This window comes from Vitis vinifera, chromosome 10 (genome assembly GCF_030704535.1).
Source record: "Vitis vinifera cultivar Pinot Noir 40024 chromosome 10, ASM3070453v1".
Classification (NCBI taxonomy): Eukaryota; Viridiplantae; Streptophyta; class Magnoliopsida; order Vitales; family Vitaceae; genus Vitis; species Vitis vinifera.
The window spans coordinates 11,527,208-11,555,203 of NC_081814.1; the positions used below are offsets into that span (position 1 = coordinate 11,527,208).

The following is a 27,996-nucleotide window of genomic DNA, read 5'->3' on the forward strand; positions in this document are numbered from 1 at the left end:
TAAAATGGTATTTTCCACATGGTGTTGAAAAAAGTGAGTCCAAGTTGTACAAACTGTCCCCATTATCTCAATCATATTTTTAATGCATGTGTAGGTGACCTCTAAGTGTGGGGCAAATCAATTGTAGGATTTGTCACTTCCATTTACTCTGGTTAATCATAAATACACAACATGCTATTTGGATAAGTAGGCAAAAGCCACCCTCAACTTGGCCATAAATTGCTGGCTTGCAGCACCCACTTTATGCCTCGTTTGGATATTTTTATTTATTTTCGCTCTACCTCTTCAATTAAAGAGGCAGCTGGAAAGGGCAGGCCAAACACGTGGTTTCCTTGGGCCACCACTTTCCATATTCCACGCCCCCGCCATAGTCCAAATAGAAGTTTTCAACCTTTCAAACATGTGGGCGTCAGTGCCACTTTTTCACCCCTACAACTAGTTGGGCTTCTGTTTTTGAAATATTTCCTTTTCACTTTTAGTCATTGCGTCGTCATTTTAATAGTATTTGTAGGGCAAGCATATGATAATTTTATATCATAATTTACATTATCCTATGTGATCATTTTTAAGGTTTTTTTTTTTTTTTTTACAGTGTATAAGAATATTTTGTTACACTTTTATTTAATTAATATCTTATTTAAGATTATTTATTATCTTATCCTAAATCATTTTAAATGGTGTTGAATTGTGAAAGTTGAATCAGTATATTGAGATATAATAAATAACATCCGTTGAATCTTTTTATATTTTAAGGTTTTATTTTATAAAGATCATAACAATAATTGAAAGTAATTTTTAAGAGCTTCATTATTATATTTTATTTTATTTCTTTTGATTAGTAGATTTTTTTTGTAATTTATGTATAATATTAATTTTTGAATTATATTAAAATTTTTATTTAATTTTTTTTTTAACATGTGGTTTGATTTTTTTTATTTTTTATTTTATAATGATTTTCTTTTTAAAATTTTTTTATATAATTATTTAAATATGATCATATATATCTAGTGCTGATATTCAAAATTAAGAATGGTATCAAATCAATACCTTAAAATCTTTGTAAGTTTTATTAATACGCCGTAAATAAATTATTAAAGACTTCACTTTCGGTTTGTAAAAAATAAGAACAAATAGGTAGACATAATATTTTAAGAAGTGGAGGAAGTGGGACTCCGCCAAACAAGAAGATTTCAAAACTCGACAGTCGACATCAAGTAAAACCATATCGATTTCCTTTCTCTGACTTGTCTTTAGAGATACAGATACAGCTAATAAAGAGAAATATTAAAAAAAAATTGAAAAGAAGATGCCGACGGGGGATAAAAACTGAAAAGCACGTGTAGAAATGATGAGAAGAAACAGTGGGGGGAAAACCAGGGGGAGACTGGGAGTGGGAGGTGAATATCGTGTTCCACGTGCAGATTAAATGTGGGGATATTTCTGTGTCTGATTTTTCGTGGGTTGCGTATTAAAAATTATTAGAGTAGTTGAATGTGGGATGGGGTCCAGTATTTCACCCTCGTGTATAAAACGGCCATCTCTCTCTCTCTTCTTCCTTCATCACTCATTTCTCCATGAGCTCTCCTCTCCTTATCACAGAAATCAAAAGCGAAGGAAGAACTGAAGAAGACCCTTTTGTCCTTTAACAATGAAGAGAAGGAACTGCAATTTGGAGCTTCGGCTTCTTCCCCCCAACACTGATTATTCAAGCCCCCAGCACCACCACAACATGATGTAAATCTCTCTCCCTCTCTCTCTCTCTCTCTCTCTCTTTGTTGCAGTACTGTTTGAGCATGAGACTTGGGTGGGTTGTGTATATAGTTTTCTCTGACTGTTTTGTTTTTGTGTTGGTGATTGAAGGATGGAGACGGGAAGAGGAAGCCCACAGGAGCAACAACAACAGCAGCAGCTTACCATTTTCTATAACGGAAGGATCTGCGTTTGTGATGTTACAGAGCTTCAGGTATGTGTGTTTTGGCCTGGTCTTTTTTTTTTTTCCCCTTTCAATGAAATTATTACTTGAAATGTTGATTCTCTCATGGGTCTGTTGATGTGGGTAAAATGGGTGAAGTGAGAGTCGCCTCCCCAGCCTGTTTTCCTGTAAATTAAATCTTCTTTTGGGGTCTGTTGTACCTTTTGTATAAAGGCAGTCAAAATACAATCTATCTCTGCAAAAACAAATATTTCACAGGTTCCATGAATGTGTTTGCAGCCAACTCATGCCGGCCCCCCACTTGTATTCAAAATTCCAAAGCCTTTGTTATTTGCCAATTTCATCACACATATAAGTTGTTGATTCTGAAATTTTTGTGAGCATATCATTTAACTAGTTTCTGATTGTGTTGAAACCATAAATCTAGCAAGATGACCGTGAATTAATAAGTTTGTTGGCATATTTGCAGGCTAGAGCCATCTTACTGCTTGCAAGTAGAGAAATGGAGGAAAAAACAAGAACCCCGACTGCCTCAGACGCGACCTCGCCATCTCTGCATTCTCAGCTGTATAGCGCTACTGGCCTTTCCATGAAGAGATCGCTGCAACGCTTCCTCCAGAAGCGAAAGAATAGGATGGAAGCAACCTCCCCCTACCATCGCTAGTCATGAATCATGACCACATTTTTTTGGTTTGTTTTTTTAATATAATCCAACGCGATTCCTGATTTTGATCCAGTTGAGAAAACCCATCTTGTAAATTTTCTAGCTATTCAACCCTGATGCCATATGGGACTTGTAAATTAAGAAAAATTTACACTCGTGTTCATTAAATTGCCTTTGATTTATTACATCAATTTACAGAGATTTCTGCTAGAAACCATTGGTGAAAGTTCTTGACGGTTTGTGCAGATCTTGGAAGACTTTTGGGATCACAGAGAGAAGTGAATAGTAGTATCAAATGAGATTGTGACATACTTCCATCCGATCAAGCACTGGGCCAATTAAGTATTGAATATGAATTATTTGATTAAATAGGTAGTAGGTATGTTGAAAAATCTGTTCTGTTTGCCAAGGAAAAAAATTATAATTTAAGGCAGAGGTCAACTACTTTTAAAAGTAAAGATTTTCTCGGAAATCTAGAAATTAATTGTGGGTAATTCCTTCCTCATGTCTCCCACCTTTCCCGCACATGGTTTGCTAAGATTATCACGCCAACAAAGACAAAAGAAAACAATATCACTTGGGGATCGCTTTTGGTACATGGATATTCATTTTAAACTTCTTTTTACTTTTTCAAAGCAAAATATGACCAAATGTTTAAGTGGGATTTTTGTTATTTAATTTTAAAAATTGACAACAAAATTTCTAAATAGAAAACAGTTGGAAACAACATGTTACATGAATTAAATGGATCCATTGTTCTTATTGGAAGCAATACTATATATTATTGTTATTTGCATGATGGTGATGGCTGACTTCCTCCTCCTCCTTCCCCCTCCAACCAACAGCCCACAAAACCCAATGATAAAGAATGTGAATCTGGAAAATTTTTGTAGGTGATTAGGTGTGGAAAAAGACTTTCAAGGCGAAGTAACGTGTTAAAAGTTTAATTCGCAGTTGAAAATGTAGCATGATATGATTATTGAAAATAGAGAGTGTAAGCTAAGCTTTCTTTAATGGTTTCCTTGCTTTTGACCCAGTGTTTGTTTATTTCTTGTGGTCTGAAAAAGGGGGAGATTGGAATTTTTATGTTTAATTGTTCCTTGTTTGTCCTCCTCTCATGGTCCCACAACGCTTGATTAAGCACGTGGTAAAGTTTTATCCATAGCAAGTAAGATATGAGTTTTTTACGTAAAGAGAACTGTGATTCTTCATACACGAGGATTCCCTTTTTATATAAACACATTTTTAAATTGTGGTCTTATTGAATCCTAAAATAGTTAATATACAACACACTTTCGATGAACATCTAAATACCTAATTCATTTGTTATTATAAATTAAAAACCTTTACGTATACTCAACTTCTTTTAATTGTGAAGTCACATTTACAAATTATAGAGCTCTTGAATTTCAAAATGGGCAATATGTACACCAGAGACGAAAACGTCTTATGTCCGTAATGGACATTTAGGTTATGTTTAGTTTTCGGTAAGTATCAAGAAAAGAAAAAAATTATTCAAAAAATGATTTTTCTCATATTTGATTTTATCATGAAAAATACGAAATAAATAAATATTATTAAAAATCAATTAAAAATTTATAAAATTTAAAATTATCTAATATTTTTATAATAAAAGAAAATAAATTAAATGAATTTAAATAAATATATAAAAATAATTTATTTATTTTAAATCTAATTTTTATTTTGCTTTATTTCTTTTTTTTTTTTACTTTCACTTTTTCTATTTTCTTTTCCTCACATTTTCTCTCAAATTTCTCAAGAGCAGTTTAAGTTACATAGATTTTAAGTCCTTTATCGAATAAGATCACCAAAGATAAGAATAACCAACCATGGACCTCTAAGCACTAGAGTCATTTCTCCATACAAAATTAAGTTATATATATACCAAATATGTTTTTCCTTATTTTGAATGTATATATATAACTTGGGTAATTATTTAAAAAATAAATAAAAAAAATGAATTTTACCCATTACAAATTTGACCTTCAAAAATAAAAAAATATTCATAATTAAATGTTATTAGAAAAAGATAACGTTTACACTTAGTACTAAATTTAAATATTAAGATTTCAATAAAATTACAAAAATAAAAAATATATTATAAAATCTATTTAATTTTCACATTTATTTATCTTTTTATCTTTTTAAAATTTATCTTGATTTTTTTCATGCAATTAATGTTGAAATATGTTTTTCACTTATCAAAAATATGTGTGAATTTTCTATTTTGTTTTATTATAAAATGTTCATAATAAAAATGAATATTTTGTAATTCTTTATCTTATTAAATAAGTTTCATAGTAGATTCCTTTTGCTTTCAATTTGAAAATTTTAATTTTTTTAACTTTGGAGATTTAATTGGATAATAACTAATTTGCAACTAAATTATATAATTATACTAAACTATATATTACTTAATTTTTGATAAAATTTAGTCTTATTTAATTATTTATATTAAGATTTTAAAATTTAGCCAAAACTGAAATTGAATTATTATCATTGGTAGGCTGCCAGATTTGGATTTCCGTATTGAGACAAAGTTGATTTACGTATTACATGATTATATCCACTACTACCATGTTTCTTTTAACCATTAATATTGTTAAAGATCCACTCTTCCCTATGGAAAAAAAAAATGCTAATATGATCTCGACTGAAATTATTCCTGTTACATGTAGCCTATAAGGTTATCTAATCAAAATTGTTTGCTTAATTATAACATTTGAGAAATTAGAGACACGTTGTTGGAAATCGATTTGCGTGCCCAAATACACTAACTCGGCCTAATTAAACACAATATTTAAAATAATTAGAGGAAATAGTTTCTAAGAGTTTTTTAACCATTCAAAATGTGCCACTAAAAATATTAATAATAATAATAATAATAGTAATAATATTAAAGTCGAATAATACATTTTTTTTTTCTATATATAACTAAAGAGAGTTTTTCCAAAAGATGCTTGTAAGCACACTGATTTCCATTTTTTTTTTCTTTTTCTTTTTTTTATATTATTTGATATTTATATTTATTACAACTTCACCTGTCATTTTCTGATTGAGACAAATAATAGTAGAGATGATCCTATTTTAGTTATAGGTTGTAATAAAAATGATCCCCTTCTAGTGATGAGTAATTGTGTTCCCAAGGGTGGTATTTTGTGTGTATTCTTGAAGACATGACTTGATTTATATTCACAAAAATACGATTGTTAAATATCACTTATCTTGATTATAATAAAGGTTTTTTTTATTTATTATTATTATTATTATTAACGACTACTTCAATGTTAACTCTTAAAGGCTTTAGATTTTATTAGTGAAAACAAAAGTTAAAACCAATGTTTTCAGAATCGGACCGATGATCGAACCGGAAAAGTTATCGGTTCACGGTTCACTGGTCGGACTGGCTGTCGGACCGCTATTGAACCAGTGACGTCATAAATATATAATTTATATATTATTAAAATAAAAAATAATTATAAAAATTAAAAATATATAAAATTACAAATTTTAATAATGTTTGATTTTTATATTTGGTAATTAAATTAAATGATAAATTTTAATATTTTAAATTTTATTAAATAGAAATATGTAATATTTAAGAAAGAAGATATATTTAAGATGAAAAAATTTAAAATATTTAATTTTATCCTTTTGTCTTTATATTTTATTGTTTTTAAATTATTCTATTAACTAATTTATATTATTTTTTATAATTATTATAAAAATAAACAGGAATTTAAATATTTACATTTTTTTAAAGATTTTATATGATAAAATTTTGAAATAAAATCAAAGTTCCATGCGTCCAACCCTCTAAAGGCAATGTTTTCCTCTAATAGTCTCATTCCCAATCCCACATCGGAAGCACAAGAATTTTATGTGCTCCATGTGCTCTATAAATCCCTTCCAACTTGCCTTAAGCCAAACAAGCCAGCAAGCTGGGCCTGAAAGCATGGCCCAAATGTAAGTGTTATTTTAAAATAAAAAATGCTGCAAATTGGGCTTTTAGACATGGCCCAAATAATAGTGTTTTAATCTTTTCATTGGACTAGGCCTTAGTGGCTTGGATCAAAGATAGTTTATTAGGTTGAGTTGTAAGCATTGGGCCTGGGTGTTTTAATCTTTTCATTGGACTAGGCCTGAGTGGCTTGGACCAAAGATGGTTTATTAGGTTGAGTTGTAAGCATTGGGCCTGGAATGGGCCTTTTCATAGTTAAAAAAAACTTTTTAAGTTATGACCGGTTTGCAAAAAATCGGACGGGTCGTCTGGTTCGATGGTCCAACCGGTTCAATGTCGTTTTGATAACAAAACGGTTCAAACATGTATAATTCATGTTATCCCATGGTATTGAAGAAGAAATTTCACTCATGCTGCCATGTTCCCCTGCCCCAAGATTTGGGGATTAGAGATATCAGGTGTCTAGGTGCATGCACCCATCATTCATACCCTAGTCCATGACTGCCTGGTTTGCCTTGCATCATCTGACCACCTAGCCAAGCATACAAAGCACCTTTGACTGCATGGTATGAAATAAGCTATTTGATCTTGATAACCTTGATCAGGCACTGATAATGAGCTTCTGGACTGATGTTGTATGCAATGTTTCTACTAGTAACCTTTTCAGCCTCATGTGCCATAAAATAATGGTGCCTTACATTGTCTTAGTGCCTATTCAAGTATGGTGGGCTCATTCTCTAGCTTGCTGCATGATAGTCTATTTGATCTTGGTAATGAATGTTTTTCTAGCAATGCCTTGCTATAGTTGTGCATCCCATGAAACTAAAGCCAGTGTGAAAAAATTCATCAATCTTTCTGAACTCAGTTAAGTTGATTCTTTCAGTTCTATAATTCTGTGTAGCAAATGGAGCAAATGGATTTTTTCTTTTTTTGAGATTTTCTACACCAAACACTGTCTCATTGATGTCCAAGCACAAGGTCTGTTTTGAAGACATTTCTGATATGAGCCCAAAGTGCTTCAATATTGAATCAACTGTGTTAGTTTGTGTTTATTTTTGGTCTTTTTGTTTTCTAAATATTGAATCAAATGTTTATCTTTGTTTCTGTAATTTATTTCTCTAGGCTCTCAAGCTCTGGTGGAAAAATGTGCAATTCATCCATCATCCAAAGTATTCCAACCCAGCATATAGGGAGGAAGCTTCAGTACGTGATAGAAAACTCATATGCTGTCAGGCCTTTGGATTGGGCGAGGATAAACATATGCTAGTTGGAGGAAGTGGTCCAGATTTTGTGGCTGACAATAATGAGGAGGATCGATGGTTTTCATGGAGAGATGCTAAATGGCCCTGGTGTTGAATGATAACAGTAAGCCACTGTGTTTTGAGATTAGCTCTTGCCAAATTAAATTCTGAGAAATTTTTCATTATCTCATTCTGTCTTTATGTTTTCCGTTTCTCTAGGGAGAAAGTTGATATTTGACATGCATATGCTGAGTTGTGAAGGACTTTGAATTACCTCACATGTTCAAGGATTCCTCATTTCTTGCTATTATTTCCCGTATGGAAAATGTTTATTTCTATAATTTTCTAATGAAGATGGTCCTTTTATTGTGTTGAAGTAACTATTGATTTTCTAACGGTAAATTGGGTGGGGCAGGTTCTATGCCGAATGAGCTAAGGATGTGTTTGTATGAGAATATTTGGAAGTACCAAGAATTAAAATCTCAAAATTTTTATCTTTACTCCTCTGGATCATGGAAAAATATCAAGGGTAAATTGTCAAATTCTTAAAGTTATATTTTATTTGTTATTATTATTGTATTCCTGCTTTCTGTCACCACTAATTTTTCATGCCTCGACTCTTTTATTTATTTATTTTTGAGAACAGAAAATAGGAAAACATGTTTGATTGTCAATTACTCCTGAAATAAGGTTTTGAGAATTGTTCTGAAAGGATTGTTTTTTGACAATATATTTGTTTTGAATCGTTTTCATTTGTTTTCTAAGTTTTTTTAAAAAAAAGATAATTGTATAAATATGAAAGTAAAGATAAAACAATAGGAATAAAAGCTATTATTAAAAAATATTTGCTAAAAAAAGAGGTTTAAAATATTTTATTTTTTAAAAAAGATTTTATTCTAAAAAATTGGTTCTAAAAAATTATTTTTTACTGTTTTAAAAAATATTTTAAGTGCTTATAGGCTCCGATGCGAACATATGGTGGTGGTGGGGGGTGGCGGGGGTGGGGTTGTGGTGGTGATGGTTTTGGCAGTGGTAACCTGGTAGGGACGATGGGGACTGCATGACCACCAGCAGCTGTAGAGGTGGAAGTGGGCTAGCAGAGGTAGGTCAAGTGGGTGAAGGAAAGGAGGGCAATTAGATGTTCATGGTCACAAGCGAGGGATTTAGAACATGCTCCATGTGGGATCCTCCCTAAAAAGTGCCGCGTGGCTCCCTCTCCCTTGGACACGCAGACGGCCCCTTGCGACACGTGGCATCGCTCATTCCACCCGGACGGAAATTCTCACTCATTCCACCCGGATATCTCACATCCAGAATTCTGTCCGACCGACGTTCCACCTTCTCTGGATATCTCACATTCGGAATTTTATCCGGCCGACGTTCCACCTTCTCCAGATATCTCACAGCCGGCGCCTGCCGTCGGATGGGAGAGGAGGACGATTCAACTTCCCTAGGCAGACATGTCCGGATCCTCTAGTAGCGTTTACCCGAAGAACATCCGCAGCCGACAATTCAGATTCCCCGGACAGCTTGGCTCGTCAGACACTCACGATTCGCCGGATCTATTTCTGCCCACAATAAAAAAGCAAACTCCGACAATACTGACGACCAAGTCTCTTGAACTGTCACTCATCTTTAATGCAAGACACACTCGACAAGACATTCCTAAGTCTTCTCAGGTCGCCTGACGCATCCCTGATATTTAAAATCATAAATTGAGGTGACATCCGCCGCCTGAATACCCTCCTGATAGTCGCCATCTCGCACCAGAAACGTCATGATTGCTTCGCCACCCTATGAGCCGCAATCATGACGATGGGACCCGCTAGCACAGTGGGGCCATACTTTCTAACTCATATATAAACTCTAAGGAGACTCTTAGAAAGGTAAGCATCCTTGATGAAAATAACGGAGCAACACTCCCAAAGGAAAACTCTATTTTCCAACAACTTCCAAAAGACTAACTTAATCATTGGAGGGTGTGTCCGGACAACCCATCTAGATATCTTTTTTGCAGGAGGAAGGAGGATTCACTGTAACGCGTTGATCGAGATTCTGTTGCTGGTGATTACTATTGCAGCAGGGGAATTTTGCCATCAACATTGACGCCGTCTGTGGAATGTAGCCAATCTAAAGCAATACTACCAATGAAAGAGAAATTTTGTAAAGGTAACATTTTTATCCCGCCTTTTCTAACCGAGCCAGACATGCGATATAAAAGGGGGCATTGTGGGATCCTCCCTAAAAAGTGCCGCGTGGCTCTCTCTCCTTTGGACATGCAGACGGCCCCTTGCGACACGTGGCATCGCTCATTCCACCCGGACGATAATTCTCACTCATTCCACCCGGATATCTCACATCCGGAATTCTGTCCAGCCGACGTTCCACCTTCTCCGGATATCTCACAGTCGGCGCCTATCACCGGATGGGAGAGGAGGACGATTCAACTTCCCTGGGCAGACATGTCCGGATCCTCTGGTAGCGCTTACCCGAAGAACATCCGCAACCGACAATTCAGATTCCCCGGACAGCTTGGCTCGTTAGACACTCGTGATTCGTCGGATCCATTTCCACCCACAATCAAAAAGCAAACTCCGACAATACTGACGACTAAGTCTCCTGAACTGTCACTCATCTTTAATGCAAGATACATTCGACAAGACATTCCCAAGTCTTCTTAGGTCGCCTGACGCATCCCCGATATTTAAAATCATAAATTGAGGCGACATCCGCCGCCTAAATACCCTCCTGACAGCAGCCATCTCGCACCAGAAACGTCATGATTGTTTTGCCACCCTATGAGCCGCAATCATGACGATGGGACCCGCTAGCACAGCGGGGCCATACTTTCTAACTCATATATAAACTCTAAGGAGACTCTCAGAAAGGTAAGCATCCTTGACGAAAATCACGGAGCAACACTCCCAAAGGAAAACTCTATTTTTCAACAACTTCCAAAAGACTAACTTAATCATCGGAGGGTGTGTCCGAACAACTCATCCGGACATCTTTTTTGCAGGAGGAAAGAGGATTCACTGTAACGCGTTAATCGAGATTCTATTGTTGGTGATTACTATTGCAGCAGGGGAATTTTGCCATCAACACTCCAGGAAGCGGAGATTGCTTCATAGGAAATTTAAATCATGGAATTCTACATGTAAGTAAACGCATCTAGCAGAAAGATGCTTTGACTGAAGTAGACCCTGATATGAGTGAAGTGCGATACATCATACATGAGAAGGATGGTATTGTACTTCCGCTCCCTCCTTGCCAAATGAGAAGGAGTTGTGTAAGTTTTGTCAAGATTCCCACTAGTGCCCATTCATTTACCATAAATGCACACACAAAAGAGGAGGGTTGTACTACCACTGGCTCCCGTGGTCGCCATGTACAAGTACTACCCTTTTTTTCTTCTGATCTTTGAACATTATAACTAATAATTTTTTTTTAAAATAAAGGACATCAATTAAAAGAATTCTTACAACCGCATCCACATCTAAACTAAAATAAGCTGTCCAATATCCACATTCATCCTGGGTGAAATTGAAGTATTTAGGGGCATTTGATAAATGGTCTGTTGTTGTTACATTGCCACGTTGTTGCCATATGCCCTTGTCTAAAATGCTTTCCAGGTCCTCAGACATGACCCCAAGATATTTCTCTTATGAGAAAGAAAGAGGTGAAAGCTAAAAGAAAGGTTTCATCGCTTAAGGCCTTAGATAGTTACCATGTTCATTTTCAATCAAATTTCTTGCTTATATCAAGAATTTTATTCTTCTTTTGTCTAATCGCCTAACTTGCTTTACAAGGGAAAAGGTTTGGGGCATGGAACTGGTCATGATAGTGACCTAATGCCATGTGGGGTGAGATGAAGAGTTTTGGGTCAAAATTGCCCATTTATTAGAAAAAACATAACATCTAACCACTTTTTGAAACTTATGTTCAAATTGACCTCTTTAGTACCACATAAGTGTCATGTCATTAAAAATTTTTTTTTTTTCATCATTTTAGTTAAAGTCTCAGTTGGCAACTGAGGCTTTATTTTTGAATTGAACTCGTAGTTTTCAACCGAGACTTTATTTTTAAACTAAAACCTCAATTGACAACTGACAATTCATTTTTGAACTAAAGTCGTAGTTGCTAACTGAGACTTCATTTTTTAACTAAAGTCATAGTTGCCAACTGAGGCTTTAATTAATATTTTTTTTAAATTTAAAAATTATTAAATTACAATTTATGATTGAAATTTAAAAAATATACTTACATAATAAATTATTTATATTTAAACTTAAGAATCTAGTATTACTTCAACAAACATAAATTAATAAATAGAAGATATTATAAATGAATATTTTATTTATTAATAAATTAATAATCTTAAAATAATAAACTTATATAACATATAAATAATATATAAAATTGTATAATTTATTAATTTAAGATATTTAATTTTTTGTTTTTTAATATATTAATTTATTTGTATTATGACAAAAACTAATATTTAAAAGTATACTATTATTTCAATAAAGATAAATTTGTCATAATACAAATAAATTAATATCTTAAAAAACAACAAATTAAATACCTTAAATTAATAAATTATACAATTTTATATATTATTTATATGTTATATAAGTTTATTATTTTAAGATTATTAATTTATTAATAAATAAAATATTTATTTATAATATCTTCTATTTATCAATTTATGTTTGTTGAAGTAATACTAGATTCTTAAGTCTAATTATAAATAGTTTATTATTTAAGTATATTTTTTAAATTTCAATCATAAATTGTAATTTAATAATTTTTAATTAAATTTTTAATTTAAAAAAAAATTAACTAAAGCCTCAGTTGGTAACTGCGACTTTAGTTAAAAAATGAAGTCTCGATTGGTAATTGCGACTTTAATTAAAAAATGAAACCTCAATTACCAACTGAGACTTTAATTTAAAAATAAAATTTCAGTTGGCAACTGCGGTTTTAGTTCAAAAATGAAGTTTCAGTTGCTAATTGAGACTTCAGTTTAAAAATAAAGCGTCAGCTGGTAACTACGACTTCAGTTAAAAAAAGATTTTAAACTAAAATGATGAAAAGAAAAAAAAATTAATTACATGACATATGTGACACCAAGGAAACCAATTTGAACATAAATTTTAAAAAATGGTTAAATGTTGTATTTTTTTTTATTTAATAAATGAGCCATTTTGACCCAAATTCTTAGACGAATGTCATGTAACAAAGTGCCACTTGACTTGATGCGAGTGTGGACTAGGACCACTTGACTTGATGGTTTGATGAGAAAGAAAAAAGGAAATAGGGTTTTAGCTTATTAGGCATTAGGTGAGTTTCAGACATTCCATATGCTTTATAAATTGCATGTTGGAATTTGTTCTAAGAACCTTAGCAATTGTCATCTATAATTTCCTTTTTTTGGTTCAACATTGAGGTGGTGATTGTTTTCTAATTTTAATATTAGCGGTTTGTTTTTATAATATTTTATTTTTATCAAATATTAAAAAAAAAAAATTAATATATTATTTTTTTTAAAAAAAAAAGTTAAATATATTGATTTTTTTCACTTTCAACAAAAAGTTTTTAACAAATCATAAAAAAAATTAACCATATAAAATTTGAAATCAAATCACTTTGAGTAAAAAGATAAAAAAAAAAACACCTTTTAAGCTTAATTTAAGATATTTTTTTGGGAAAATCAAATATTTTTTTCAATGAATTAAATCAAATAATAACGTGTTTGACTGAAGTATTTTCATTAAAATGTTTTTTTAATTAAAAAATGTTGTTAGTATTTTTTATATTTTCTTGAAGTGTTTTTTTTTTTTTTATACTTTTTAAAGCGGGATGATTATTTGTTTTTAGCATAACCGAAGACTTTAAAAGCAGATTGTGCTAAAAGATTTGGCGACTTAAAGTGCGCAACAAAACTTCAAAAGTTCATTAATTTTGCAAACCTACTTTCAACGGCCAAAATCAAATAAGCCCACGTTTTTTATGAGCAAAGAAAATCTTAGCAAAGCCGCAATTTGAACGCCATGTGGCAGCCTCAAAGTGGAAGAAGATTATTACGGTGATGGGGTGGTGGCCCCAAGAGCGGCGTGAGAAGGGGGCTAGCATTGATCACGTTCGGAAATGGAAAATGTGAAGTTGCTTGACTTGGTGCGGAAGGCAAAGGCGGAAGGGTAGGCCCAGATTTCCTATTGAACTCGGAACTGCCACAATGACTTGTTCAAAATTTCAAATCACATTTCTTCATGTGCTCTTGCCACATTTGGCTCATGTCTTTTCTAGGTTGCCGCAAGTGAAATCAATACATTCATGGGAGAAAAAGATGGGGTAAGCCATTCCATATCAATTTTGAAAAAAAAATACACTAATTTAGACTTTATTTAATTCCATATCAAAAGATGGGGTAAACTCTTTTATGTTTTTAATAATAATAAAAAAAAAATTTCAAAAAAAATTTTAAATTATTTTTCACTCTTTTTACTCATTTTTATTAGTACTGTTTTAAAAAATAATTATATAAATATTTAAAATAATTAAAAATAAAATTCTATATATAAAAATTATTTTAAAAATATTAAAAACAGATTAAAAATATTTTATCTTTTTAAATAGATTTTTTATTTTACAAAATATCAAATAATAGTTTTTAAAAATTATTTTAAAAAAGAATTATCAAACAAATCTTTAATTTTTTTAAATAATTTTTATAAAATTTAAAATTATTTTATAAAAAGATAATTTTAATTAATATTTTAAAGGGTATTTTTCTCAAAAATCCCCTCCCATACCCACCATCCATGCATGCAGTACATGGTGGTACTACACTATCAGCTGTCACTTAGCCTCTAGACTTGTTTTCAATATAGTCCTTTACTTTAAATATAGTTGAAAGTTAAAAAATATAATTTGTATTTTCCTATGACAAAACAACTTTAATAAATGAAAAGCGATTGTGTAATCACATGGGTTTTATTCTATTTATCCCATTTTTTTAAATACCAAAATTGAGAGGAAACTTCTAATATATTTCATGAAAAACATTTAAAAAATGTTCAATTGTTTAGAAATATGGGACTAAATTTTCAATTTTCAAGAAAGAGAAATATTTAAGAATAATAACAGCTCAATTGCAATTAGTTTGTTTCAAGATTTAAAAACAATTTGCTTATGATTTAAAAACATGACAAATAAATATTATGGGTGACTCAAACGATCATACATATATGTTGGTACTAAAAATAGGTACTTGCTCACCAAGTATCCTTTAGAGAAAAGTGGAGTCTTGAGGTACCATATGTAGTCATATACTTCTGAAAATTCACACTAAATTACTAAAATATCCAAACTGATAAGATTTGTGATTCATAACTTCCATTTAAAAAAAAAAAAAAAATGCAAATGGCCATTCAAATTGATTAAGAAAGTTAACAAACACTACTATATAAAAAGTAATCGAATTAATTGTAAAGATAAGATGAACCCAACAGAAAAAATACGCTTTCAATCCTAGTTTTACCATTTTTATGACACCCTTTTTGGTACCAAATTTGAAAATTTAAAATGGTATTTTTTTTCCACATGGTGTTGAAAAAAGTGTGTGCACCGTCCCCATTATCTCAATCATATTTTTAATGCATGTGTAGGTGACTTCTAAGTGTGGGGCAAATCACTTCCATTTACTCTAATTAATCATAAACACACAACATGCTATTTGCGTAAGTAGGCCGCAAAAGCCACCCTCAACTTGGCCATCAATTGCAGGCTTGCAGCACCCACTTTATGCCTCGTTTGGATATTTTTATTTTTATTTCGCTCTACCTCTTCAATTAAAGAAGCAGCTGGAAAGGGCAAGCCAAACACGTGGTTTCCTTGGGCCACCACTTCCCCTATTCCACGCCCCCGCCATAGTCCTAATAGAAGTTTGCAACCTTTCAAACATGTGGGCGTCAGTCCCACTTTTTCACCCCTACAACTAGTTGTGCTTCTGTTTTTGAAATATTTCATTTTCACTTTGAGTCATTGCGTCGTCATTTTAATAGTATTTGTCGGGCAAGCATATGATAATTTTATATCATAATTGATAATTTTTAAGGTTTTTATTTTTATGGTGTATAAGAATATTTTATTACACCTTTATTTAATTAATATCTTATTTAAGATTATTTATTATCTTATCATAAATCATTTTAAATGGTGTTGAATTGTGAAACCTATATCAGTTTTATAATTGTTCATTTTTTATATTAAGATGTAATAAATAACGAGTTTGTTTCTTTAATCTTTTTATGTTTTAAGATTTTATTTTATAGAGATCATAAATATTTTATCTTATTTATTTTGATTAGTGGATTTTGTTTTGATGTATGAATTATATTGATTATCGAATTATATTAAAAAAATTATTTAACATGTGGTTTGATTTTTTTTGTATTTTATAATGATTTTTTTTTAATTTTTTATTATATAATTATTTAAATATAATCATAAATATTTAGTGCTGATATTCAAAATTAAGAATGATATCAAATCAATACCTTAAAATCTTTGTAAGTTTTATTAATATTATAAATGATCATGAGTCCATCGAAATCAGACAAATACGCTGTAAATAGATTATTAAATACTTCAATTTCGGTTTGTAAAAAGTAAGAACAAATAGGTAGACATAATATTTTAGGAAGTGAAGTGGGAGTCCGCCAAACAAGAAGATTTCGAAACTTGACAGTAGACATCAAGTAAAACCATATCGATTTCCTTTCTCTGACTTGTCTTTAGAGATACAGATACAGCTAATAAAGAGAAATATTAAAAAAAATTGGAAAGGAGATGCCGACGGGGGATGAAAACTGAAAAGCACGTGTAGAAAATGATGAGAAGAAACGGTAAGGGGAAAACCAGGGGGAGACTGGGAGTGGAAGGTGAATATCGTGTTCCACGTGCAGATTAAATGAGGGGATATTTCTGTGTCTGATTTTTCGTGGGTTACGTGTTCAAAATTGTTAGAGTAGTTGAGTGCGGGATGGGGTCCAGTATTTCACCCTCATGTATAAAACAGCCATCTCTCTCTCTTCTTCCTTCGTCACTCATTTCTCCATCACGCTCTCCTCTCCTTATCACGGAAATCAAAAGCGAAGGAAGAACTGAAGAAGACCCTTTTGTCCTTTAACAATGAAGAGAAGCAACTGCAATTTGGAGGTTCGGCTTCTTCCCCCCAACACTGATTATTCAAGCCCCCAGCACCACCATAACATGATGTAAATCTCTCTCGCTTTGTTGCACTGTTTTAGCATGAGACTTGGGTGGGTTGTGTATATATATAGTTTTTTCTGACTGTTTTGTTTTTGTGTTGGTGATTGAAGGATGGAGACGGGAAGAGGAAGCCCACAGGAGCAACAGCAACGGCAGCAGCTTACTATTTTCTATAACGGAAGGATCTGCGTTTGTGATGTTACAGAGCTTCAGGTATGTGTGTTTCGGCCTGGTCTTTTTTTTTCCCCCTTTCAATGAAATTATTACTTGAAATGTTGATTCTCTCATGGGTCTGTTGATGTGGGTAAAATGGGTGAAGTGAGAGTCGCCTCCCCAGCCTGTTTTCCTGTAAATTAAATCTTCTTTTGGGGTCTGTTGTACCTTTTGTATAAAGGCAGTCAAAATACAATCTATCTCTGCAAAAACAAGTATCTTACAGGTTCCATGAATGTGTTCGCAGCCAACTCATGCCGGCCCCCACTTGTATTCAAAATTCCAAAGCCTTTGTTATTTGCCAATTTCATCACACATATAAGTTGTTGATTCTGAAATTTTTGTGAGCATATCATTTGACTAGTTTCTGATTGTGTTGAAACCATAAATCCAGCAAGATGACAGTGAATTAATAAGTTTGTTGGCATATTGCAGGCTAGAGCCATCCTACAGCTTGCAAGTAGAGAAATGGAGGAAAAAACAAGAACCCCGACTGCCTCAGACGCGATCTCGTCGTCTCTGCATTCTCAGCTGTATAGCCCTACTGGCCTTTCCATGAAGAGATCGCTGCAACGCTTCCTCCAGAAGCGAAAGAATAGGATGGAAGCAACCTCCCCCTACCATCGCTAGTCATGAATCATGACCACCTTTTTTGGTTTGTTTATTTAATATAATCCAACGCGATTCCTGATTTTGATCCAGTAGAGAAAACCCATCTTGTAAATTTTCTAGCTATTCATCCCTGATGCCATATGAGACTTGTAAATTAAGAAAAATTTACACTCGTGTTCATTAAATTGCCTTTGATTTGTTACATCAATTTATAGAGATTTCTGCTAGAAACCATTGGTCAAAGTTCTTGACGGTTTGTGCAGATCTTGGAAGATTTTTGGGATCACAGAGAGAAGTGAATAGTAGTATCAAATGAGATTGTGACATACTTCCAAAATGGGCTAATCACATTCAAAAATATTCCGATTCACATTCTTTATCATTGGGTTTTGTGGGCTGTTGGGGGAGGGGGAAGGGGGGAGGGGGAGGAGGAGGAAATCAGCCATCACCATCAGGAATCGCGTTGGATTATATTAAAAAAAACAAACCAAAAAAAGGTGGTCATGATTCATGACTAGCGATGGTATGGGGGGGTTGCTTCCATCCTATTCTTTCGCTTCTGGAGGAAGCGTTGCAGCGATCTCTTCATGGAAAGGCCAGTAGGGCTATACAGCTGAGAATGCAGAGATGGCGAGATCGCGTCTGAGGCAGTCGGGGTTCTTGTTTTTTCCTCCATTTCTCTACTTGCAAGCAGTAAGATGGCTCTAGCCTGCAATATGCCAACAAACTTATTAATTCACTGTCATCTTGCTAGATTTATGGTTTCGACAAAATCAGAAACTAGTCAAATGATATGCTCACAAAAATTTCAGAATCAACAACTTATATGTGTGATGAAATTGGCAAATAACAAAGGCTTTGGAATTTTGAATACAAGTGGGGGGCCGGCATGAGTTGGCTGCAAACACATTCATGGAACCTGTGAGATACTTGTTTTTGCAGAGATAGATTGTATTTTGACTGCCTTTATACAAAAGGTACAATAGACCCCAAAAGAAGATTTAATTTACAGGAAAACAGGCTGCGGAGGCGACTCTCACTTTGAAAAGATGAATGACAGAGGGAAATGGCTGAATGAATATTATTGATGCTGAATTGTGTATTTATACAGGGAGATTTGTGATCTTTTCCTACAAGTCAGGAATTAGCTACTACATTCTAGGTTGTCCAGCTATAAGTCAAGGATTACAATAGGAAGACTAATATACACAGATAATCTATTCTTAATATGGAAGATTTAGAAAGATTAACTTTCCAACACTCCCTCTCAAGTTCGAGAGTGGATATCCCACACTCCCAACTTGCGAATCATAGGAGCAAAAATCCCCTTTCCTAATGGTTTGGTCAAAATGTCTGCAAGTTGGTGTGCTGAGCTCACATGTCTTGTAATAATGGAACTATCTTGGATTTTGTCCCTAATATAGTGATAATCCATCTCAATGTGTCTAGTATGCTCATGGAAAACAGGGTTGACTACAATGTGTAACGCTGCCTTGTTGTCACAATGTAGCAAGGCAGGTTCCTAATGTAAAACACCCAAATCTCTCAAAAGGTACTGAAGCCACGTCAACTCACAACAAGCTCTTGTCATTAAACAATATTTTGCTTCGGCTGAAGAGAGTGACACTATTTTCTGTCGCTTTGATCTCCAAGAAATCAGTAAAGGCCCAAGGAATACACAGTAGCATGTAGTGGACCTTTTCTGCCCAATCCGAATCACAGTAGGCTCTTAATCTGAAATCATTATTTGAATAGAAGAACATGCCATCAGCAGGTGCATTCTTGAGATAACGCACAACTCTAAGTGCTGCTTCCATATGAGCCTTTCTTGGTTGATGCATAAACCGACTTAACACATGAACTGCATAAGTGATATCTAGCCTCAACACAATTAGATATATTAACCTTCCAACCAATCTCCTTTAACGACCTTGATTCTTGAGCAAATCACTCTTATCAGACAATTTCAATCCTCGTTCCATAGGTGTATCAATAAGGGCGGCGCCCAATAGTCCTGCATCCTCAATAATCTCTAATGCATACTTACGGGTGAACAAAGAATAATTGGCTCGAGATTATGCATAATTGGAAGATTGAATAGCTTTTGAGAACTTGGTGAACCACTGGCGAGATGCTTGTTTCAAATCATAAAGTGATTTATGAAGACGACATACCAAGTTTTCCTCCCCCTGTCGCCGAAGCCCTGGCGGCGGAGACATATATATTTCCTTATGTAAGTCGTCGTGAAGAAAGACGTTGTTGACATCCATTTGATGAAGGGACCAGCCACGAGTTGCGACCAATGCAAGCAAACAACGTATTGATATGATCTTGGCAGTGGGGGAAAAGATGTCCTGATAATCGACACCTTCTAATTTAGTGAAACCCTTTGCTACCAATCGTTCTTTGTAATGCTTGATAGACCCATCTGAACGGTGTTTAATTTTATACACCCATCATCAACCAATCGGTGTCTTGCCGATCAGAAGTGGAGTGAGAGACCAAGTGCCATTAGCTTGGAGAGCCTCAATTTGGAACACATTGCCTCCTGCCACTCAGGATGAGAGACGACTTTCGAATAAGACCTATGTTTTGTGACAGCACTGTGTTGAGCAACAAAAGATCTATATGTAGGCTTATATTTGTGACAAGAAACATAATTGGCCAGTGGATATCATGTACCTTTGGTCGGACCTGGAATCAAGGAAGACGATTCATAGGAGCAAACGTGGGAGTAGACATAATCATGGAGCTTGACCAACGGGCCTATATGGTGGCTGGAGCGACGAAGTGGAGCGGCTGGTTCGGGTGAGTGTGTTTCTGGTGAAAAAAAGGGGCGTCTCGGATGGAGGAGCAAATGGGATGGATGCGGACGACGACACCGGAGAAGGCAATGTTGGAGTTGCAGAAGACGATGGTGGAGGGTTTGGATCGATCTGAGAAGAAGGTTCGATCGTGGTAGGATTATTTGGTAAGGAGGAAGGTTTTGGGCATCGGGTATAGGTATGAAGAATGAAGGGTGGGGCTAGTGTCAGCACTGGAGAAGAGGGACCGAATTCAGAAAGTGGAGAAGGAGATGAGAGGTCATCATTTTCTGTGGTGGGATACAGTATGCTTGTGTGGTTAGAAAGAAGAGAGGAAGATGCGTGAGAAGTAGAGTGAAAAAAAGAGTCATGGGCTACCAAGGGGATTGGGCAAGAATTATGGGTCAACGAAGGGAGAGTAGAGTTGGGCTTGAGAGAGACAGAAGGAAAAATATTTTCATGAAATTTGACATCTTGGCTAGTAAAGGCCTTTTTGGTTGATAAATCAAATAATTTGTATGCTTTCTGATCGACAGGATAACCAATGAAGATGGATGGCATGACACGGTAGTCAAATTTGTGAGAAATGTAAACATTGGTGGTATAGGTGATTCGTGCCCAATTGGTGTCTTAGCTGATTCGTGTCCAGCTGGTACTCCTTGATTGAGGGAGTAATCAACAAAATTTATAACCTATTACACCATGAACTAGGGTAGCAAAGACAAAGCTACTATAGCATAGTGGCTCTAGGATCGTTCACTGGGATGGGTTTTCACTTCACAGATGATGTTAATTCAAAGTTGAATTGGTGCCTTTTCATTTCAAGGTTAGCTTTAAAAGAAAACATAAAGATGTAAATGTTTTAGAAAGATTTAAACTAATCTAAGCTAACATTAAAGATTAAAATGAAAGGGTGTAAAAACAAGTTTCTCAAAGATAGGATAGCTATGCTCTGGCTCTTATGCAAATTGGAAATCTCAGGATAGGCTCCTCGCGTTGGGGTTGCAACTATGGTGATGTTTGCTTCCCGAACCGGTATGGATTTAGCAAATCAAGTTTTAATCCTTTAAAATGGCAAAACAGATGGTAGTGAATTTCATCAATGGTTATTCACTTTAGACTTCCTTTGAATGGCTCGTAAGAGATAACTAATGGTCTAAAGCCAAAAGCTTACCAAATATTGGCAACTCAAAGTCATTCCAGGTGATAAACTCACCTTTCAATGGTCATTGAAATTGGTTCTAACAGATTAATGCAAAACTTGGAATTGAAAACCTCACCTTCCAATAGCTCGTAGGAGATAACTAATGGATAAAAATCCAAAAGCTTATCAAGTATTGGCCGTTGGAAGTTGTCCAAAGGAAATAAAAACCAAACTTTGCATTAATGAACCATTAATGAAAAACGACTACTTTACCTTCCAGGTGCGAGAAATTTCCATGGGATTGCATTCAAGTCATCACATAACATCCATACTTTGAGAAACTAAAAGTTTTAGCCAATCATCATCTGAGGAAAAGCCCTCAGAGGCTGTTTGGCTACTAAGAAAATAGAAATGGGGAAGAACAGGAGAAAAGAGAAAAAATAGAGCAAGGCTCTGTATATTCTATATATTGATCGATATTACATATATGAGACGTTTTTCCAACCTTCCTAGCTAAGAAATATTATGGTTCGTAGATTACAAGGAGAAGAATGGAAATTTATACAAAAATATCTTAAGAAAAATATCCAAAAGTGTCGGTCGCAACTATCGGGAAGCTTCAGGAGAACACTCGTGCACTGTTCAAAATGGCTGCGAAATTCTCGCAGCAAAAGGCTGATTTCGCAACCGTGTAAAATTCTTCCTTCAGCTTGGAGTGATCTGTTTGCAATAGCTGTAACTACTTCATTTCAACTCTGAATTATGCACCGTTTGAAGCATTAGATTGTTGACTTCCTGAGCTTTGAAATGGTATATAGCATGTAGAAAATGGACTTCGGGAAGTGCTCCAAATGTGCGAAAGAATACTGCAGCTGCTGTCCTCTGTATTCTTCACTCTGTTTTCCTCTTCTCCATTGCTTGTGCTCGTGTTTCCACTTGAAATTCAAGCATGTAAACTTCCAAAATCCTTGCTTTAACTTGTCCAAGTAGCCCCTCCATCAATTGGCATGCTTGAATTGGTTCATGAGCTAATAAAAACATGTAAACTTGCCACAAAATGGTTAAAACCAATTACTAAGGACCTTAATGAATTAATTGGGTTAAATGAATATGATTACTACTCAAAGGTGCTTAAAACCATTATAATTAGATCTACAAAATAGCACTTTTTGGTAGTAATCAATAGGCTAAACATCCGAAAACACAGAGATGAGAGTAAGAATGTGGTTTTGAGTAAAGCAATTCAAATGAAGTTTTGAAAGACAATATCGGTGAAGGTAACCAATTGATGATGTGTACGGCAGTGAGAGCACACTCTCCCCAAAATTGAGTGGGAAATTAAGCATGAAATTTCAAAACTTGGGCTACTTGTAAAATATGACAATGTTTGCGTTCCACAACCCCATTTTGTTGAGGCATGTAAACGTAAGAATGCTGAAAGATGACACCATTATCTTGAAAAATGAACGAAGTGAGATAAATTCTCCACCATTGTTACTTTGAAAAGTTTTAATGCGAAATTCAAATTGTGTGAAAACATAGTTGAAGAAGCGTTTTAAAAGTGATTGTGCTTCATCTTTATGTTGCATTAAAAATATCCATGTGAAACGTGTATAATCATCAACAATAGTGAGAAAGTAATGGGCACCAGAAAGAGAAGGGTGTCGATAACGACCCCAAATGTCACAATGAATAATCTCAAAAGGTTTTGTAGAAGAAATAACACTAGTACCAAAAGATAAACGACTTTTTTTAGCCAAAGGACATATATGGCAAACACTATTGGACTGAATGGAAAAATTCAAAAAATTATTGGCAATGAAACTCAAACGAGAAGGTGATACATGGCCTAAGCGACTATGCCAGAGATCGGTGGAAGAGATGGCGAGATTGCAGGCTGGTTGGTTTGTAGATGAGGAATGGTTGGTCAAAGATTTTTCCGTCGCTAGTGCCACCAAATAGTATAGTCCATCATTTTACCCAAACCAATCGTCCTCCTTGTAGCCAGATCCTGCAAAATACACCAATAATGGAAAAACGTCACTGAACAGTTCAGACCTCTTGTCAAACGACTAATTGATATTAAATCAACTTTGAATGTAGGCACGGATAACACATCATGCAAATAATAGACGGAATTCAGAGGCAAAGACCATTTCGCAACAATATTCGTTTTTTCTCCACTAGGCAACAATACGGGCGATAACGAGCAATTTTTATCTTTATGCAATAACTTAGATGATGAAGTAATATGATCCGTCGCTCCATTGTCAATAATCCAATTGCAGGAAGAGACTTTGGACAAACCTGGCTTTGTTACCACATTTGCTTTGGAACTAAAGCCTTCATCTTGGTTATTAAGAAGTGACAAAAGTTGCTTGAGTTGAGATTCTGATAATGCAACTTCAAGTCTCCCTTCATCTGCCTCAAAAACTTGGTTAGTCACAGAAAAACCTTTATACCGATTTGAATTTGAGTCTGAGGTCATTCTTGCTTTAGGATGGCCTGGTGGGTTATCCATGTAGTTGAAAACACTTTTGGACCCAATGGACCATATCTCCATAATACGAGCACTGGGGACGTCCTCTTCTAGAACCTATGCAACACTGATCTAGATAAAAAAAAGCGTCTACCATCTTGCCACTGAGAAGATTGATTCGCCCATAAATTTTGAGAACCAGAGGGGCGATCAATCGGTTCCATTCTTCCTGTGTTCGATCAATCTATTCTGTCCTTCCAGGCCACCGAAGGCTTGTCGTTGCTGCACACGGCCATAGCAGCACTTGCGACAGATTCCGCTATTGTGTTCGTCGAAGTGAGGAGGAACTACATTTCTTCTTGAAAGATAGAGGAGTATGCTTGGTGGACAGAAGGGAGATGATTCATTAGGAGGATTTTTCCCGCGAATAGTACTGTAAGATTCATTCAATCCCATCAGAAATTGCATCAATTTTTGTTGATCTTGTTGTGCCCCATGTGCTGCAACGTTATAGGAAGCTAGTTCATCCCACAAGCCTTTTAATTTTGTGTAATAAGCAAAGACAAAGAGTTGTTCTTGTCGAAGACAAGCAATATCTCACCGAATTTAAAATATGCGAGGTGCATTGCTTTGAGAGAATCACTCACAGAGATCTTCCCAAACTTCATGAGCAGTAGAATAATAGATTACACTGTCCACGATTTCTGGATTGAGAGTATTGACAATGCAGGAGTGAACCATGTCGTTACACTATCACCAAATCGGATAACCTTCAGGATCAGTTTCTTCTAAAGGACCCTTGATCGAGTCATTGACAAAACCCAATTTGTTATTGGAATTCAAAGCTAGAATCATAACCCTTTTCCAAGCCAAATAATTTTAAAGAGCAAATTAATTATAATTATTTTATAATTAAATGCAAAATTTTCTTTTAATTAATTACCAAAAATATAAAAATTATATAATTTTCATCATAATATTTTTAATATCATTAATAAATAATTAAATATTAAAAAATTATACATATATCATAATTTATTTTATATTGTTTAATACAATTGAATTAAATGGATCATAATTTTAATATTAATATATATTTTAAAATTAGACATATTACAATCAAATATCATAATATTAGATGTAATTTAATAATAAATATATACTTATAAAATTCATATTTTTATCGATGCATACGATATTATTATCAAATATGATAAATCATATTATACATATATCAAATTATTTAATAAAACAACTTTAAAATATCATTATACTTCTAATTACATTTTTATGAAGTTTTTCTTATTTTTTTTTCTAAATTTTGATCAATTTTAGGTTTATCGATATTTTTTTCCAAAATATCCGCCGATATATCTCCGATATATCCGTAAAATCGAAGTACTGATATATCCATGATTACTGATATTTTCATCCTTGGTCTAAACTGATTCAATTCTAAACTTAGGAAAAAAGGTTGGGTTGTAAACCATATATATGAGTTAGTCTTAAGTTGAATTTTGGACAAATGTGATTTGTTCTTAGATTAAGCTCGGGTTGAATGTCAACCTTAACCAACTTGTTGATCACCCTCGGTGAAAAAAACTTATTAATCATTAAATGCTTATTAATAACTTGAAACCTATTTAATATTTCTATTTAAACCCCCTCCTTGTCTTATTTTGTAACACATGAATTCAATTCATTTTATTATCATTCAATAAAAAAAAATTTAAGTTAGAAAATACATTCAAATTAAAAGAAAAAAAATTCAACCTTAACCAACCTATAGAGTCGTGTCCTTAATTTTAAGGGTATGGATCACCTGAAGTGAAAAATGCTCACTAACCCTAAAATGCTCATTAATAACTTGAAATGTATTTAATATTTCTAATTAAAGTGCCTCATCTTATTTTGTAACACATGAATTCAATAAAAAAAAATTTAAGTTAGAAAATAAACTCAAAAGGGGACAATTAATTAGTCCATTTGCAAGGTTTATGCAGGATTGAACATGGCATTGTCACTCAACATACAATGTTAGATTCACCATCCCCAAAATAGTGTGATTGGAAGACAAAATTGGACCTTAAGAATGACATGGTTGAAACACCCTTAAGAGGGTGGAGATACAACGGCTCAAGCTCTTAAAAGTTGTTCAGAGGTATACATAACAAATTATTATCTAATAAAAGGTCATAACTGTAATTTTTATTGACAAGTCTTTTTATGTTAAATAAAAATATTTTAATTTTTTTTGACAAAACCCACGTAAGAAATTATAAACTTGGTGATGGATCGAGTTTAGGATTGAGTAACTTCCCAAATTTCTCAGTATTTTATGAAACATTTGTAAAAGGTCTTAATTGCATACACTTGCACAAAATTTAAGTTAATAAAAAAATATTATGTCACGGGAGGTGGTGCGTCTTTTTCCCAGAAAAATGGAGATTATTGTCCAGCTGCGAGGAAAAGAAAGGGGGGTATGAATGTGAAATAAGGACACGATTGAAGGGGAGACCGTGATCCGCGTGGAGATTGAAGGGCTTGATCTTTTGTTTTGTGTCGGTTATGTGTGCATTACGCGTTCAACACCCCAAGTTTATCAATTTCCAACTGTTATCCAGTGGGGGCTGGGCCAGCTATCTCACACCGTACCTACATAAAGGTTAAACCCCCCAGCTACCTGCCTTCACCATTTATTTTCGTCTTTATGGAGTTTACCCCCAATCTAAGAAAGCAAAACAACTTCCCCTCTGCCCTTCAAGAATCAATCAAGATGGAGAGTAACAAGCCCATGAATCTGGAACTTCCACTGTTTCCCTCCACTGCTCACACTTCTTCAATTCCCACTATGAGAGGAGGAGGAGGAGGAGGAGGAAGCCCCCAAGAGCAACAGCAACGGCAGCAGCTTACCATCTTCTACAACGGAAGGATTTGCGTTTCTGATGTTACAGAGCTTCGGGTATGAATGACTGTTTCTGGGTCTCTCTTTCCCTTCCCCTCCCCCTTCCCCTTCCTCCCCAGGTAGTGCTTGGAAAGTGGATACCGTCATGGGCCATTTCCGTGGCGGCTTTTGGGAAATGGGTTGAAAAGGCTTATTTTTTCCTTGCAAACAAAGTCTTCTTCCAGGGTGGTGGCCCAGCACCCGAGTAAAGTATAGCATTGCATTGGAAAATTCAAGCTGTCATGCCCATAACCTATCAGTTTTAGTTTCACATTAACAACCTCCACTGGCGATGAAATTGACAGGAGACCAATCATCGATGCCGTTGCTTGATTATAGGCAATTAACAAGTTAATTCACATATTGCAGGCTAGAGCAATTATACTGGCTGCAAGTAGAGAAATGGAGGAAAGGAAGAGAGCCCCGCTGTCGCCATCCATGCAATCTCAGCTCTGTGGCCCTTCGGGTGTTTCAATGAAGAGATCGCTCCATCGGTTCCTTCAGAAGCGAAAGAATAGGAGGGAAGCTATGTCCCCATACAATCATTAATCCCTGATTCCCCTCTAATTGTGAGTTTGATTCAGGTCAACCTGTACCATTTTTTCATTAATTTCTGTCATTCCTTATAAACGGATGATGTATAACGTTAAACTGAAATTGAATTATTATCATTGGTAGGCTGCCAGATTTGGATTTCCGTATTG

At 34.5% G+C, this 27,996-nt stretch overlaps 3 protein-coding genes and 1 long non-coding RNA gene across 4 annotated transcripts; all 4 read left to right on the forward strand.

The window, feature by feature from the left end:
* Positions 1 to 1,442: 1,442 nt before the first annotated feature.
* On the forward strand, positions 1,443 to 2,811 carry LOC100249695 (protein TIFY 5A). The gene is made up of 3 exons (XM_002277733.5): positions 1,443 to 1,734; positions 1,861 to 1,963; positions 2,403 to 2,811. Exons 1-3 carry the CDS (start codon positions 1,649 to 1,651, stop codon positions 2,595 to 2,597), a joined length of 384 nt encoding a protein of 127 aa, XP_002277769.1. The 5' UTR covers positions 1,443 to 1,648; the 3' UTR covers positions 2,598 to 2,811.
* Positions 2,812 to 6,548: 3,737 nt separating this feature from the next.
* LOC109123259 (uncharacterized) lies at positions 6,549 to 8,381 on the forward strand. The gene is made up of 2 exons (XR_009466738.1): positions 6,549 to 6,584; positions 7,702 to 8,381. It is a non-coding gene; the product is annotated as an uncharacterized LOC109123259 (long non-coding RNA).
* An 8,531-nt stretch (positions 8,382 to 16,912) lies between these two features.
* LOC100244546 (protein TIFY 5A) lies at positions 16,913 to 18,152 on the forward strand. The gene is made up of 3 exons (XM_002277769.5): positions 16,913 to 17,101; positions 17,207 to 17,309; positions 17,745 to 18,152. Exons 1-3 carry the CDS (start codon positions 17,016 to 17,018, stop codon positions 17,937 to 17,939), a joined length of 384 nt encoding a protein of 127 aa, XP_002277805.1. The 5' UTR covers positions 16,913 to 17,015; the 3' UTR covers positions 17,940 to 18,152.
* An 8,618-nt stretch (positions 18,153 to 26,770) lies between these two features.
* Positions 26,771 to 27,989, forward strand: LOC100256656 (protein TIFY 5A). Its single transcript, XM_002277916.5, has 2 exons — positions 26,771 to 27,310; positions 27,662 to 27,989. Exons 1-2 carry the CDS (start codon positions 27,059 to 27,061, stop codon positions 27,839 to 27,841), a joined length of 432 nt encoding a protein of 143 aa, XP_002277952.1. The 5' UTR covers positions 26,771 to 27,058; the 3' UTR covers positions 27,842 to 27,989.
* The last annotated feature ends 7 nt before the right edge of the window (positions 27,990 to 27,996 follow it).

What these genes read in the sequence shown, in the direction of transcription:
- LOC100244546 (XM_002277769.5), top strand. Translation starts at nt 17,016, where the DNA reads ATGAAGAGAAGCAACTGCAATTTGGAGGTTCGGCTTCTTCCCCCCAAC. An exon ending in CAGCACCACCATAACATGAT is followed by an intron (nt 17,102 to 17,206) that starts GTAAATCTCTCT and finishes TGGTGATTGAAG; the next exon opens with GATGGAGACGGGAAGAGGAA. An exon ending in GTGATGTTACAGAGCTTCAG is followed by an intron (nt 17,310 to 17,744) that starts GTATGTGTGTTT and finishes GGCATATTGCAG; the next exon opens with GCTAGAGCCATCCTACAGCT.
- LOC100249695 (XM_002277733.5), top strand. Translation starts at nt 1,649, where the DNA reads ATGAAGAGAAGGAACTGCAATTTGGAGCTTCGGCTTCTTCCCCCCAAC. An exon ending in CAGCACCACCACAACATGAT is followed by an intron (nt 1,735 to 1,860) that starts GTAAATCTCTCT and finishes TGGTGATTGAAG; the next exon opens with GATGGAGACGGGAAGAGGAA. An exon ending in GTGATGTTACAGAGCTTCAG is followed by an intron (nt 1,964 to 2,402) that starts GTATGTGTGTTT and finishes GCATATTTGCAG; the next exon opens with GCTAGAGCCATCTTACTGCT.
- LOC100256656 (XM_002277916.5), top strand. Translation starts at nt 27,059, where the DNA reads ATGGAGTTTACCCCCAATCTAAGAAAGCAAAACAACTTCCCCTCTGCC. An exon ending in CTGATGTTACAGAGCTTCGG is followed by an intron (nt 27,311 to 27,661) that starts GTATGAATGACT and finishes CACATATTGCAG; the next exon opens with GCTAGAGCAATTATACTGGC.